This window comes from Bidens hawaiensis, unplaced genomic scaffold, assembly GCF_021521415.1.
Source record: "Bidens hawaiensis isolate Kalapana, Puna unplaced genomic scaffold, B.hawaiensis_p1.1 tig00007050_1, whole genome shotgun sequence".
NCBI lineage: Eukaryota > Viridiplantae > Streptophyta > Magnoliopsida > Asterales > Asteraceae > Bidens > Bidens hawaiensis.
Window position 1 is genome coordinate 180,045 of NW_027491486.1, and position 15,597 is coordinate 195,641.

At 33.6% G+C, this 15,597-nt stretch overlaps 2 protein-coding genes across 2 annotated transcripts; both read right to left on the reverse strand.

Moving 5' to 3' along the window:
- Nucleotides 1-7,994: 7,994 nt before the first annotated feature.
- On the reverse strand, nt 7,995-8,615 carry LOC143634475 (uncharacterized). Its single transcript, XM_077102548.1, has one exon. The coding sequence runs from the start codon at nt 8,613-8,615 to the stop codon at nt 7,995-7,997; it is 621 nt and encodes a 206-aa protein (XP_076958663.1).
- A 207-nt stretch (nt 8,616-8,822) lies between these two features.
- On the reverse strand, nt 8,823-10,328 carry LOC143634476 (uncharacterized). The gene is made up of 2 exons (XM_077102549.1): nt 9,644-10,328; nt 8,823-9,547 (listed from the first exon to the last, which is right to left on the reverse strand). Exons 1-2 carry the CDS (start codon nt 10,326-10,328, stop codon nt 8,823-8,825), a joined length of 1,410 nt encoding a protein of 469 aa, XP_076958664.1.
- Between the last annotated feature and the right edge of the window lie 5,269 nt (nt 10,329-15,597).

A 15,597-nucleotide genomic window follows, 5' to 3' on the forward strand; every position in this document is an offset into this window, starting at 1 on the left:
ACATGATTCACTTCTTTATATATGTTTAGAGGTGTAACTGAATTACAAGTTGATGACATATAATAAAACATAAACACGTATTCAAATGTTCAAACTAGACATAATATATTGACCAACTCAAAAACTTAAAGATAAGGAATAAACCAAACAATAATAACTATAATGGATAATAAACTCGGCTAATACTTCACAAACATCAAACGAACTCAAGAACACAAATTTCTATAACTAGAATCGTCTATTGCATACAGATTAATACGAAATAAACTTATATATCAAAATCAGATGCAGACACACATCGATCCCACTCATGTTGACAATTTGTGAGTAAATAATTACTAGAATTAGCATGTTATTATAAACACAAAAGGCCATCTAATAGTTTGTGTTCATCTTCAATCTTAGATAATTAATTAAACCCAAGAGCTTTCTTCAAATTCAAAAACTTACTTTCTAACTTCAAGCTCAAACCTTTCTTCTTGTGATGCGCAACAAATGTTTACTTAGAATATCTTCCTGTCCACAGAAGATCAACTTAACTAAAATATATAGAAAGAAATATATTAGGTTTCACACACACAAGTCAAAAGTGGACTAACGTTCTCATGGTTATTGCAGTTTGAAACAATACTGAAAATATTCATTGCCGGATGATTGGACTACAAACACAAAGTTCTGTCTTTAATTATTCTTTTTTACTTATATTAATTTTCTGATTATTAATCTGTACTTATTTGGATCCTCCAAAATTTGGTCCCTTCTATACTCATCAAAAACTGCAAAAGATTCATTTTGTATGTGTATACACACACACGTTGTTCAAATACACACGCACACACATATGCAAAGATTTCTAAAGACAATCCCACTTATCACCCGAGAGATTCAAAGACATTAAAGTCAATCAAAGAAGAAAAAAGCTGTCGTATAAGGTTTTAGATCAAAGTCAAAAATGAAATGAAAGAACTATACATAATCTATGTACACCTACTAGATCTACTAGCATAGCATGTACAAGGACAAAAAACAAGTCTTTCAAGAACCGATGAAGTAAAATCAAGAAAGAATAATAATTTTTTTTCAAACTAATCTTTGCATGACAAGTGATCATCTTTTAGGTTTTTGTTGGGCGGTTGATTTTCTTGAAGTATAATCCTGTTTAACAAAGAGAGAAAAAAGAGTTTGTTGTGTAAAAAACAATAAAATGAAAGAATACAAAGATCATATACCTTTTGTTGCCCTAGCTAGTCTATCTATTTGTGTTGATCTACCTAATAGCGTATATATTCCTGGAAATTCAAAGAATTAATATAACTATATATAGAAAATAAGTTATGGCCACTGAGTGTTTGATGATAATTTCATAGGGTCAGGAGCAAAAGTAAACCCTAGATGAACATGTAGGGTGATTGACAAAAAGACAGAAGCACAATTATATGCATCAGAAAAAGGGAGTTTAGGTAAAGTTTTAGAAAAGGAAGGAGAGAGAGTAGCATTATGTAAATATGAAGGAATTTGAGACAAGCAAATGGCATTTGAGTAATTTGCAAAGATTTTACAATATGTAACCAAATTAAAATGATTTTTTATAGTAGCGTTTTAAACTATCTTAATATTTGAGTAAGACAAGATCATGGTATTGAAAGTTGATGGATTGTCCAAAGGAGTGCAAATGCATCAAAGAAGAGATCATGCTAATTCATGCTATAATTGACGTAGCGTATTGGTTAATTTGATAATTATGAAAGCAAAATTTTCCAGAACAGCCTGGTTTCGGTGGACAAGGTGGTAATAGATATCAAGACTACGTCTTTTCTTTGGATCATAAACAAGAGCCGTAGACGCATAGAGTGGGAGCATGTTTAACATCCTTAATTTATCTTTGTAGTTTGGGTGTTTTTTTGTTATGCACTTAGCGTTTCTTTCATGTTGTAATGTTTTTAAAAAAATTAAAGAAGTAATAGTTGTGTAATGATTGAAAGAGGGTTATGAGGCTTTTTACTATTACACCACTTTTTGTAAAACTCCCATTGCTGACCGGGATGTCACGTGTCGCACGCCGCCCCTATGTGAAGAGTTTTTGACTACTCACGGTCTAACTATAAGCCACACCACACATTAAGTGATAAATAAATATCACTAATAGTAAATGGCGAATTTATAGTGCATATGTATTCATTTCTAATGAACCAGTCCATTTTATAGGTTAAATTTCTTCATTTGTGATGTATGTCTTCTTTTTCGTTTCTTTTTTTAAGACGAATTTCCTTTTCTTCTCAGGACTTTTGGATATTTAAGAGATTTTGTTTCTGCCACTAGCGCACTAACCCAAGGCTATTAGAATTTAATCTTAAAGTAGGTTATTTATGTTATGTAATATAACTATTATTGTATATTAATTAGAAGGGCCAGAACTGTAAATATAAGATTTAGGCCCGTTAACAGATTTTAGGGTTTATAACGGTTGCTGTGTATAACCGTTCTTATATTAGCGTTGATTAGAAGCTATGTTCTCTATATAAATAGGGTTATTCTCTTGTAAACATTCAGTAAGTTCTATCAATAAAATTACGTTAATATATATTGTCTGTTTCCTTGTTGCACATACTTGCAGTAGTAATTTCAATCTTCTTGTATTCAATCTGATTGTTCAACAAGTGGTATCAGAGCCAGATTAAGAATCCTGTGTCAATTACAATCAGAAGCAAGGAGAAGTGAAAGTTGAATCCCGATCAGAGAGCAGTGGTTGAAGTCGAGATCATGAGTGATCTCAAGAAGATTGGACAAAGGACTGTCCAGGGTGTTAGTCATGAAAGGGTCGGTGTTGGCCAGGTGTTTCACGTAGAATTCGCGCCTCAGAAAAATCAAGATGGGATCATGTGTGGTAGCCCTAACTTCGGTTTAGTCCTTCAATGTGTCCGTCTTTAGCCCGGAAACACAAATACCACGATGCCTCCTTATTTGTTGGATTTTGAAACCGGAATTCCCCACCGCCACGTTGGTTTTTCCTTGTGCCAAAACCTTTCAATCCACTGCCGGAAACCACCGACACCAATATGCCGTTCAAGATTTGCCAGAAACGACCCCTGCCGGAAAATCGCGTTTTCGGCAGAATCTCGCCGAAAAAACGCTGCTGCTGCGTCTTTTGCTTCTTGAAATATTCAATATATAGACAAAGAATTCCGTTTATAACCTTTGTTGTTCAATTTTCTACCCAGAATTACTTCGCCGGAAAACCGTGGACTGCCGGAATCTAGAAAAATTTGCCTGAAACTGCTGCCCTCACCGGAATTTGCTGCTACACTTTTTATTTCCGCCGGAAACAAGAAACCCCAAAGCTCTGATGCCAATTGTTGCCCTGTCCTTTTGAACATCTAGTTGCGTACCTTCAGTAGGTTCAATACTTTCCCATAATCCATTCACCTCAAGAATTATCTTGATTCGAATTGCCCAAACAGTATAGTTTGTAGACTTTAAAATTAGGCATTGATAATGGGTTAACGATCCTACCCCTTTGTGTGTTACTACTGCATTGTTATCCGGATGTGACTTCGAATCTGACATCCTCTCAAATCGTATAATTTTCACTTTGACTGACTAAGGTTTTCACAATCCCCGTATAGACAAACCTACTGGTTCTATATACTAAAAATATAATAATTCAAGAATATAATTTGCAAACCTGAACTTTGTATTAGCCGAAAACCCGCGAATCTTATTCCTTCAATCACCCTCGATTATTCCTTAATCGAAACTCGTTTTCTGAAAAAACGTTTTATGTGTACTGACAAACCGTATCAACCCTTGTATGGTTTAGAGAAGCATTTTGTGGTTTACAAACCCGCGAATCTTATTCCTTCAGTCACCCTCGATTATTCCTTAATCGAAACTCGTTTTCTGAAAAACGTGTTATGTGTACTGACAAACCGTATCAGCCCTTGTACTGACAAACGTGTTATCTGAAAAAACGTCTATAACCTAAGTTTAGAAAAGCATTTTATGGTTTACTTAACTGGTACCACAACGTGTATATAGAATCGTATTTCACCCGACCTATACCACCTTATTTAAGTAACGGTGAAGAAATCGATCTCTTCGATTTGTTTATGTTGGTGCAACACTATGGTGGATATGAAGAAACCATTATACAAAATGGATGGAAATCAACAGCAATGAAACTTGGTTTTGAAGAAAATTTGCACATTGAAGTTAGAACTGTTTACAAGCTCTATTTAGAAACATTGGAATGGTGCCATGGAACAATGCTTGGAAGAAAGATTGAAGTCAAGATCAACAAAGATGAAGCTGGTCCGAAGCAATCATGCTTGAAAGAAAGAAAAGAAGATTTGAAGCTTGAAGAACACTTTATGATTAAGGGGGAGTATTAGAATTTAATCATAAAGTAGGTTATTTATGTTATGTAATATAACTATTATTATATATTAATTAGAAGGGCCAGAACTGTAAATATAAGATTTAGGCCCGTTAACAGATTTTAGGGTTTATAACGGTTGCTGTGTATAACCGTTCTTATATTAGCGTTGATTAGAAGCTATGTTCTCTATATAAATAGGGTTATTCTCTTGTAAACATTCAATAAGTTCTATCAATAAAATTACGTCAATATATATTGTCTGTTTCGTTGCTGCACATACTTGCAGCAGTAATTTCAATCTTCTTGTATTCAATCTGATTCTCCAACAAAGGCTAGCGTTTGACTTCATACTAAATCCAAACTAATTTTACATATAAACAATCCGCAACAGGAAGAAACTGTTTTTCGAAACATTGAAAATGTATAAACGTCACATTTTTAACAACATTTGGAGCTACACACAATCCGCGAAACTGCCTGTTGTTGCCCATCCTAACTTCAATTTTTTCGGCCTTGCTAGTTTCATAGCTACCGTCTCTAGGTGTCCCTCTAAGTGCTCACAAAATATTTGCTAGTTTCTGTATTAATAATATTAATAGAAAAATAACTATTGTAGCAAATATGTATCATAAGCATATGTATTAATACTCCATTGCATGTATGCATTGTTAATGTAATACATGTATGTAATACAACTAAATTACATGTATCCATCGCTACTGTATTGAAATAACGTTTGATTTACCACTTTGTACAGTGTGCTTTTATGCGTGAAATATTGACCATCTCTAAACAAATACACACTTTACACCATGTTGTCTAATATTAAAATCGTCGCCTCATTCATATTGAAAGCCAAGACGTAAAAGTGGTTTTTTCAATAGCGAGAATCAACACGATGTCATGATTTTAAGTTCATCTCTCTTCAAAACCTTACGGCTTTTCTTAAAAGCTTCTCTTTGTTTTTTTTCTTCATGCAACTTCTTGTGAACATTCATTCAATCTAGCACAAGGGGCTCGTGTCACTTAACATTATCGATATAACTATTATTTCAAAATTAATGCAGTACATAGTATATACTTACGATCGTTGATGCGTGACAGAATAAAGGGTTTCTTGAACCCGGGCTTCTACTTGTTCTTGATAATTCAATACCGCAACCCAGCAGTCAATCATGTTTTGATAATTTTATGGTTTTTGGTTTCTATACGAATCGGTATATTTTCACCAACGGTAACAAAGCGGTACTGTACAGCAACCGCAACGTAACTTTGTAGCTTACAACTCTATGCTCGTAACATTAGTTAATTTTATATTTAATGCAAATACGGATTCCCTGTGCGACACAAATTATTGATCATCTCGATTAAATGTCTACTACAAAGCATCCCAACTTCAATCGAGTAGATGTAGGGGGTGTTCATCGGATAGGAAAACAGGTTATTCGGTTCGGATTTGAAAATTTTAGGACCCTATCCGATTTGATCCGAATTCCAAATGTTCTTATCCGATCCGAATCCATCCGAATTCAATTCAGATCGGATTTGGATAAAATTCGAAATAATCCGATTAATAAAATTACAAAACCACAAAAATACAAATGAAACTATATATTAACAAAAGTGTAATTAAGTCTATCAAATTCATAGTGCAATCCCTGTCTAATTAACAACTACACATAAAGCCATAGAGGAATACTTTATTTGAGTATCAAATTAACACAGTGATACTGTCTATGTCTAATTAGCATACCGCAACACAAATAGAGCAGCGATAGAATGCACTCAAAATCTCATCAAATAAATGGAAATATATTCAAAATCAACACATAAGACACCCATTTTGAAACAAAAAAAATGGAGTAGCGATGGGAGTCGACGGATGGCAAATGGCGGACTGTGAAGGCGGACGGCGGTCGGCGGAGCAGCGATGGTGGTTATTGTGTATGAGTGTGAGAGTTTGATCATGATGGTCATTTTTCACATTTATATGGCGCATGCAGCCATTTTTATGGTAAGAGACTATGATCCAACTACTCGATACAACGATCTATTAGATCGTGTTCTTAGGCATCGCGATGCAATCATATCACAGGCTTTGAGTGTAGGGGCTGTTCTTATTTTACCAGAGGGTTTTGAATTAGCCCCTCCCGTGGAACGATCCACTCCGTGCTTTCTCCTGTACCATATTCTTGCTTGTTATTCTTCAGGAATCCGCTCTAAAGACCTGAAACCGATGAAGGGCTGGTTCTGCGTGGGTTGGATAGCTCACCGGTCATGGGAGAGACTCCCTGGACATTTGGCATGGGTTCCGATCAACGAGGAGGGAAAAAGTGATCTCTCATCGGCTTGGAAGAGATTGCGGGACAATCTATGGGGCTACGGAATCAAAATAGACTCACTTCTGCAAGGAAGAGTAAAAAAGCAAAAGAGGGTTTAGTTACTTAGCTGTACTTAGAGGGGTTAAAGCGGGAAATTTGAGTTATTGTAAATGTTAGTGGGCTGAGCTTTATAAAACTAAAAAAACATGTTTTATTTATTTAGATTAAGCGGATATCCGAACTATCTGAACAATCCGAAAATTTTAAAGTCCATATCCGAATGAATCTGAATAAGAATTCGGATCAATTTATTCTTGTTTTGATTTCAGTTTATATTTAAATTTTTTTCTTTTCAAATTTTAGATTCTCTGAACACCCTAGAGTAAAGTTCAAGTGTTACAAATAAGTTTTCTAGTAAATAACGATTAGTTTTGACATATCTTAAAGTCCTTTTCTTTTTTTTTACGAAAGAAAATGATAGGGAGGCAAATATTAGTCAAGGAGTAATTTCTCAACATAAACATTGACTTTACGGTCTAATAACAAAAGAGTTCTTTCTAACAATAATAATAATAATAATAATAATAATAATAATAATAATAATAATAATAATAATAGTTATTATTATTATTATTGTTATTACTATTATTATAAAATAACTAATTACACATTTATTTCCTAAATATGGTAATACATCCAAAAATTACAAAACATAAGCATATACACACTTTAGTGTAACTATGTAAGAACAATAACTATATTGAAAATTACCGAGTTCCGACCACATCTCCACCATAACGCGTGATTTAAAACACCTAATTTTCTTTAAAAGTACTTAATATAACATACATTGCATTTATTTTATTATGAGCATTGAAAACAATCTTATTGTTATGAACTAGAGAGAATAGGTAGGCGAAATACATTTTATTCATGTTATCTCAATCATACATTACACGTACTTATATAGTTATCCTAGATACATGTCACTAACATTGCATCATAAGTAGGAGAACGGTGGCGGAACTTGAACAGTTTCATTGGGGGGTCAAAAATTTTAGATTAACCATAAGTTCATGTATATAATCCAACCAAATTTTTTTCAACAAAAAAAGACCATAAATCCAAAAAAATAATATTTTCTTACACATAAACGACAAAAAAAGAAAAATTACAATCGAGCCCGACGACCTTTAAGGTCTTTAAATTCATCGATTACTGATTTCGAATCAAACTTTTCAGCAATTTCTCTTTCTATGTAAACCACCAAGTTATTCGCAAGAAATTCATCGGACATCCTATTGCGAAGACGATTCTTGACTATTTTCATTGCTGAAAATCCCCTCTGTTGTTGCGGTAGAAACCGGAAGAGTCAAGATTAGTCGAACCACTCTATCAAGCAAATAATATGTCTCACTTTTATGAGTTGTCACAAGATTTTGGCATAGATCAGCAAGAGTTGACACGTCACTTAGATTGGGATTCTTTATCATTTCAATATTAAAAAGCTTCAATTGATACCGTAGTTGAATTCTCTCTTGCTCCGTAAAATCAACGGGATAATAATTCTCAACAAGAAGACAAATGTCACCAATATTAATCGCTCTAAGTTGTTTTTTTAAAACTAAAGTAGAACTAAGACTTAACAACTCAACAGCTTGATCATTGAATCTACTATTCAACTCATGTAATTGTTTGTCCAAGGTGGATGTAAACAGATCTACTCGATAAAAATGTTCAAAAGTTACCTGATTATCTTTTTTACGAGGCCGATATCGAGTAGAAGTATACAAAGCATCCATGTTCGGCATATCAATTTCATGTTTTTCACAAAAGCACTTTACTTGTGTAATTAAAGAATCCCATCCATTGTTTTTATAATCATTTAGATTCCCTTTTGTTGCTGAAACTAACTCCATGGCATTAAGAATATCTTGGGATTTCTTTTGTAGAGTTTGAGAAAGTTATCAGTTTTACCAATTACTTCCTTTACCAGGTGAAGAATAAAGACGAACTCAAATGATTTGGTGTGAGAGTAAACTGCATCAGCATCGCTGCGATGAGAAGAACTAGCAGACGTGTCGTTAATTATTCCCTTGAGAACAACACGGGTACTATAAAACATGTTAAGCAAACTGCAAACGGAACGATAATGGGAACCCCCAACGTGTATCACCGGCTCTTCTTAATGTGGTTGCTTGATTTTCCCATTTACCAGATTTGATTTCACCAAGTTCCAATAATTCTTTAATCTCCACTCCCTTTGCCTTTTGTAACTCATCATGATGCTTACTAGAAGAACAAACTACATTGATTATAGACATTAAATTATTAAAAAATTGATTTATAGGAATAATTTCCCTTGAAGCAGCAACCAAGGCAAGCTGTAATCTGTGAGCAAAGCAATGAACATAATACGCATAAGGACAATCCTTAATAACAAGTGCCTGTAATCCATTCCATTCCCCTCTCATATTGTTAGCACCATCATATCCTTGGCCACAAATTTTGCTAACATCAAACTCATACCGCAAAAGTTGTCTCCACAAATTACTTTTCAGAGTTAATGAAAAGGTATCCGTAACATGAACCAAATCCAAGAACCTTTCTCGTATAATCCCTTCTACATCAACAAATCTCAAAACTATGGCCATTTGCTCTTTTTTAGACTCATCCCGTGACTCATCAACCATAACACAAAAGTATGAATTCCCAACTTCACTACGAATGTGCTTCCGAACTTTATTAGCAATAATACTAAGTATTTCTTTTTGAATTTTTCCAGACGTATACTTTGAATTGTAAGGAGCATTCTCTAAAATAACTTTTGCAACTTTATCATTATAAGAGGCTAGAAGTTTTAAAAGTTTAAGAAAATTACCTTGATTTTTGGAATTAAAAGTTACATCATGTCCTCGAAAACCACAAGCTTAGAATGTCAACTAACGAACTGTATCAACTGAAGCTTTTAAACGTATACGGTTCTTCAATAATTCTTCTTCACTTTGTTTTTCTATGATATTACCAATGTGTGTTGCTTGGTTCAACAAGTTTTCACTGAATTCCACAGCCCTTCTATGTTGTGAACAATCAATATGCTTCAAGAATGCACAATTTTTCCCATCATTAACTTTTTTCCAATTGCCAAATCCTTTAACAGTAAATGCATCATGACCGTTTCCCACATTTGGTGTATCATTAAATATATAACAAAGAAAGCAATAAGCAGAATGTGTTGTTGGAGAATACTCTAACCAATTAGGGAAAACAGCGAACCAAGAATATTGGAATCTACGAGGATACTTCTTTGAACCTTTTGCACGATACTTATTGAGATGTATTTGGAAAGGTCCTAAAGACAAATAAGCTCGTCTTACTTGCTCCCTTAAAGTAACCGGATAATTCCACATTGTTATTCGTTTAGCGGGATCTCTTTCTAGTAGATTAAGATCCACTTCATTGATATTTGCTTGTGTTTGTGGAGCTTCAAACTTATCACTTTCTTGTTGATTTTCATTCTTTTCGGGCTCACTCGTTGAAGCTTTGTGACGTTTACTCTCTTCATTAGCATTATCAATATCGTTTTCAACCTTTCTTTTGAAAAAAGAATGAATTGTTTTCATCTTTCCCATATTTTTTTTATATCTACAAGAATACAAAATTAAACATTCAAATCAATAAACCCTAATTTAATTTGTCAATTGGTTCAGTAATCAAACATAAAAATATATAATTATATAAATGATAAATCATCTAATGATCTAAACTAAAAATTTTGCAACATCAAACATAAACTATTGAAAATAATAGATGAATGGTTTGGTACAAACCTTTTAGTAGAGAAAAGATAAACGACCAGTGATGATGAATTGATTATTCTCTATTTTGCCAATCGTCGGCTAATCGCTGTTTCTAAACTTCTAATCGTCAAATCGCTAGTTTCAAAATCTGGAAATCGATTAATCAAGTGTCCTAGCTGGCTGCCTACTGTTACGTATTATTGTTCTTGATTTGGGCTTTTAAATATGGGCTGCAGCAAGTGGGCTATATACCTAGATATAATTTACAAGTCCATAGGCTAAATACCTAGTTCTAGGCCTAAAATTAGGGGGGGGGGGGGGCAGCAGCCCCTCCCTGCCCTATACATGGTCCGTCCTTGTAGGAGATAATGGTAAATTATACATGTCCATTATGATCATCTACCCCCCCCCCCCTCCCCAGACATGTTGTCATTCATTATACTTCAGGATGATATTAAATCGGTATTACATGACCAATAATAAAATTGATACTGCTGGATCAACCATGCTGCCTCATTATAAACCTTGCTAGAAAACCCAATGGGACAAACTTTGTCAAGGGAAATATAATGCAACGCGTATAGTGCTTCCCCTCAAACCAATACACGTCTTGAATATGTAGAACATGATCTTCTATTATAAGTTCTTGACTTGATCTTTGATGTGATTTTCTCTTATTTGAACTAGGTTAGTTGCATTGTCTTTATATAGTCATCTGATCCTTCTTCAGCATTTATGATTTGCATGTTTCTGATGAATCTTTGAACTTAGATTCAAACATTCTTGATTGATATCATATATTCTAGAACATTCACTGTGAATTCATAATGTTGTGGCTTGTTTTGTTGGTAGAAAATATTGTGTCGTATATGAATCACGTAAACAAATTATGATCATATTTGAAGTTGATCTATTATATACTCATCAATAGAATACCCAACTTGATGAGAGTTATAATTATATTTTAAAGGAGATATAAGTCTCGTGTCCTGAAAATGTATCCAACATATGTTTTTATTTCGTTTCAGAGTCTACATGTTAGGTTTGAAGTATATTTCACTTGCATGTATAATAATAATGCAATATCATTTTAAATATAATAGTACATTGCTTGCTTTTAAGTATGGTACTTTTGGATCAAGTGCTTCTTGACCCTTTTTTTATGGGACACTGAGGATCATTTTATATGTTTGGCGAATGCATATAGCATAAGTGTGCTTAGCGAATAATTTTGCACATATTAAAACATGCTAACATTATATGGATAGTTTGGTTGACGTAAAAATGCTCAGTCAAAACACATACTCAAACTCGAATATCTAGAATTTCGACAGTTCCTCGAGATGATGTTTAAATCATCATTGTAAACTCCGATTATAGTGAACATTTAGAGTGACAATTTTGGTAAATACGTATATGCTCGAACTTCCGGTTGAGGAATAATTTGGATGTGTCTAAGTTTTACTAATGTCAAAAGTTTACTCTTTAGTAGTTCGACAGTTTCTTTCAATGATCTTTAGATTAACACTGTAAACTGCGATTATAAGAACTATTGAGAACAAAACTTTGATAAATACACATGTTTGATTGTTATCAAACTTATACCTCTATTTAAAATATATAATGAGTTGATTGTTCCATATACGACTAGATTTCTTGAGATTTATATCAAAACATCTCGATGTAATGTTTTTAATGCTTCAGGCATTTTAACCTTTTAGGGATTTTTATGTTAATGTCATTTCAAGTGTCATGTACAATTTCGCGGTGACGACATTCATAAGTTTTATCTTAAGTCTTTTTTAGAATGTGAGTGTCACACCCCAACTTCTGGCCTTGAAGTATGGCCAATAATTGTTACCTGTTTTGTAAATATATCAGAGTTGCAGGTTGTTTTTGTGGAAGACTTCGTTTATAATAAAATATTTATTTATTATGAAAACCTCTCGGATTATAAATATATGAGTGTTTGATTTACAATTCTTGTTTAAATCTGTTTATAATATTTTAACAATTAAAAGCTGAGTCATCTTCATATAGCGAGTATCTAACTCCATGAGTGACTTTAATTCTTTACTACCTATGCTAAACTTGATTCCATAAAATATTGGAGAAAGTACGTTAGCGGTATACTGGTGAATCGTTGACTCTAAAACATTTAACAAGTTATTTTTGTCGTTATTTTTTACAAGATGTTTGATGGATCGATATTACTATGTACCATAATTTCGGATGTGCCTATCATACATGCGAAAATATTCATTTTTTTGTAACAAGTTAAAATAATAATATTTGTCAGTTAACGTTGGGAGGTACATAAAAAAATCACGCATGAACGTAAACCTATAAAGTGTGACGCGTTATGTTTTATAACAATTGACATTTAGTTTTTCTCCTGTGGCTTTTGGAGTTTTTTGAACACATGTTAAACACACAAATATATTTGATCAATTATTTTATCTTGCTTTAATATTTTTCTTTTGTTTATCATGTGAGTTGTTTCTTATCTCTTAGGTATGTAGGAATGACAGTAGGAATGGAATGATTTATTACGTGAGAATGAAAAAAGTAGTGTTTGGTTGCTCAATGGAATGAAATAATCCATTACACATGGAATCCTATTTCATCAAAACCGTTCCTTCCCCACCCCCCTTCTTTTTTTTCATTTCATTCATCCTTCACCCTACTTTCTCAACAACACTACCACCTAACAACCACCACCACCACTACCATTGGCACCACCACCAACTCTGCCGACACCACCGCCGTCGCCGCCACCATCGCCACCGCCACCACCATTTTCGTCGCTGGAGCTACCACCGTCGCCATTGTAGGTTTTTTTTTCTTTTTTCTTTATTTTTTTGGGTTAAAAAGTATTTTGAGATACGAGTGTTTTTATTATTTCTATTTCATTTCTACAATTTTTTGTATACCAAACAATAAAAATTAATAATTAATTTCATTCCTATAGGTTAACCAAACAAGACATAAGAATGGTAATGATCCATTTCATTCCCTTGTCAATTCCATTCCTTCTCCCATTCCATTCCCCATTCATTTCATTACCTCCAACCAAACATACCCTTAGACTTATAATTAGCTTGGGTTCTCAACTATTCATTTAAGTTTGGGCTTCTGCATCTTGGTTTTACTATGGGCTCGAGGAGGCTTTATCCCCGCTCCAAATTGGGCTTGTCTTGACTTCCTTCATCATCTCTCTCATCCAACGTCTTAACACTAAATTGCTCGTTTGCAGCTGATCAATGATCGTTGTTACTTTTTTTTGCTTGATTAATTGATGATTACCATGTAAGGGTGGCAAAACAAACCTATTTGGGTTGTTTTGGGTCAATTTGGATAACTTTTAAAATTGGGATGGGTCAGAATTGATCAAAAGAATTTTGCAAGAAGGTCAAGATGGGTTGAGAAAATGCTAGTGACTTTTGGTTATAGGTTAGAATGGGCTTGTTTATGGGTTAGAATGGACTAAAACATGTTTTATCCAATTTCAAACAAAACTCACGGAACCGAATAGAAACCAAGAAATCGAAACCGAAATCGTTGAAACCGAACATATACCGAAACCGACCGAAATGGAAAAAAGCAAAACCGAAGCAAAAAAAATGAAAAACCGAACCTGGACTGAGACAAAACCGAGGGTTTTTTTTTTTTTTTTTTTTTTTATGAACGAGGAAAACGGGGGAAACATTTTAGTTATTTTACTTTTTACGTTTTCGATTTATATTTTGAGTTATTATTTTTTGCATATTTTTTTGAGAGGTTTTTGAACCTTTTGTATTTTAACCTTAACTTAGTTCAAGATAGGGGTTAACTTTACCCATCTTGACCCATATCCATCCTAAACCGAATGAAATCGAGAAATTGAAACCGAACAAAATCCGAAAACATTGAAACCGAATAGATACCAAACGAAAAAAAGCAAAAATGAACCGGAAAAAAACCGAGTCCCTGTGGTTTTAGAAACGAACAATTTGAGTCCCTGTGGTTTCAGTAAAATGAAAGTTTACCCTGAAATTTAAGTAACGACAGAGACTCAAATGGTTCATTTTTAAAATCACAGGGACTCAACAAGTTCAAAAATTTTTTCGAGGACTCATTGTGCCTCCGCCTTAAAACCACAGAGACGCAAACAGTAATTTTCTCTATTTTTACTAGCTTTTGGACCCGTGTATTACACGGGATTTGTTAAATAATAAAAATAATTAAGGTACGTTTCTTTTTTTTTTAGAAATGAACAAAATTAAAGTTAAGAATAAAATAAAATATATACTACAAATAGTGAGAAGTCTAATCTCAAATTTAGAAATTAGAATGAGATGAACCATTACAAGTTTACAACAATATATAACATTTGTTAAAATTGTTTTGACTCATTACCCATGGATAACTATAATGAATGAAATGAGAGATTAGAAAATTGAATGAAGATTATAACCCATTTGTCAAAATTGTTTTGACCCATGACCCATGAATATGTATTAGAAAACTATAAAGGAAATTATAACCCTTCTGTCAAAATTATTTTAACCCATGACCCATGAATAGATATGAATGAGATGAAAGATTAGAAAGGAAATTATAACTCATTTAACAAAATGGTTTTGCCCATAACACATGGACAGATAGAATGAATGAGAAGAGAGATTAAATTAAGAATGAATATAAGATTACTATATTATCCTCATTATTTTCTTTTATTAGTAAAGTTAGATTAGATTTCCAAACTCCTACTAAAACAGTTAAACTGAAGTCTTACTTAAGCTACATACAATAGGGCCCAAATTTGCAGCCCATACTCTAAAGCAAAAGCAGCTGCATAAGTTAAGTTGTAAGTTCTAACCGATGGCTCTGAACACTGACCGACTCAATAATTGACTTGAAACCCACCCACCGTCCTTAAAAAACCAATCCCAACCCATCAACGCGGGAAATAGAGCCGTTGTTAATTCTTGGCGCCAAATCTTTCTTGGTAGGCTGCCCGGCTTTTACGGGCAAAAAGCATCCTAAGCAAACAGTTTTTAGGTTTCATTTCTTTTTCTTTTATATATATATATATATATACACATATAAACTTTCTCTC

Coding starts and splice junctions, on each gene's coding strand:
- LOC143634475 (XM_077102548.1), bottom strand. CDS start 8,615: ATGGAGTTAGTTTCAGCAACAAAAGGGAATCTAAATGATTATAAAAAC.
- LOC143634476 (XM_077102549.1), bottom strand. CDS start 10,328: ATGGGAAAGATGAAAACAATTCATTCTTTTTTCAAAAGAAAGGTTGAA. Junction 9,548..9,643: donor AGCTTCAGTTGATACAGTTC/GTTAGTTGACAT, acceptor TAAAACTTCTAG/CCTCTTATAATGATAAAGTT.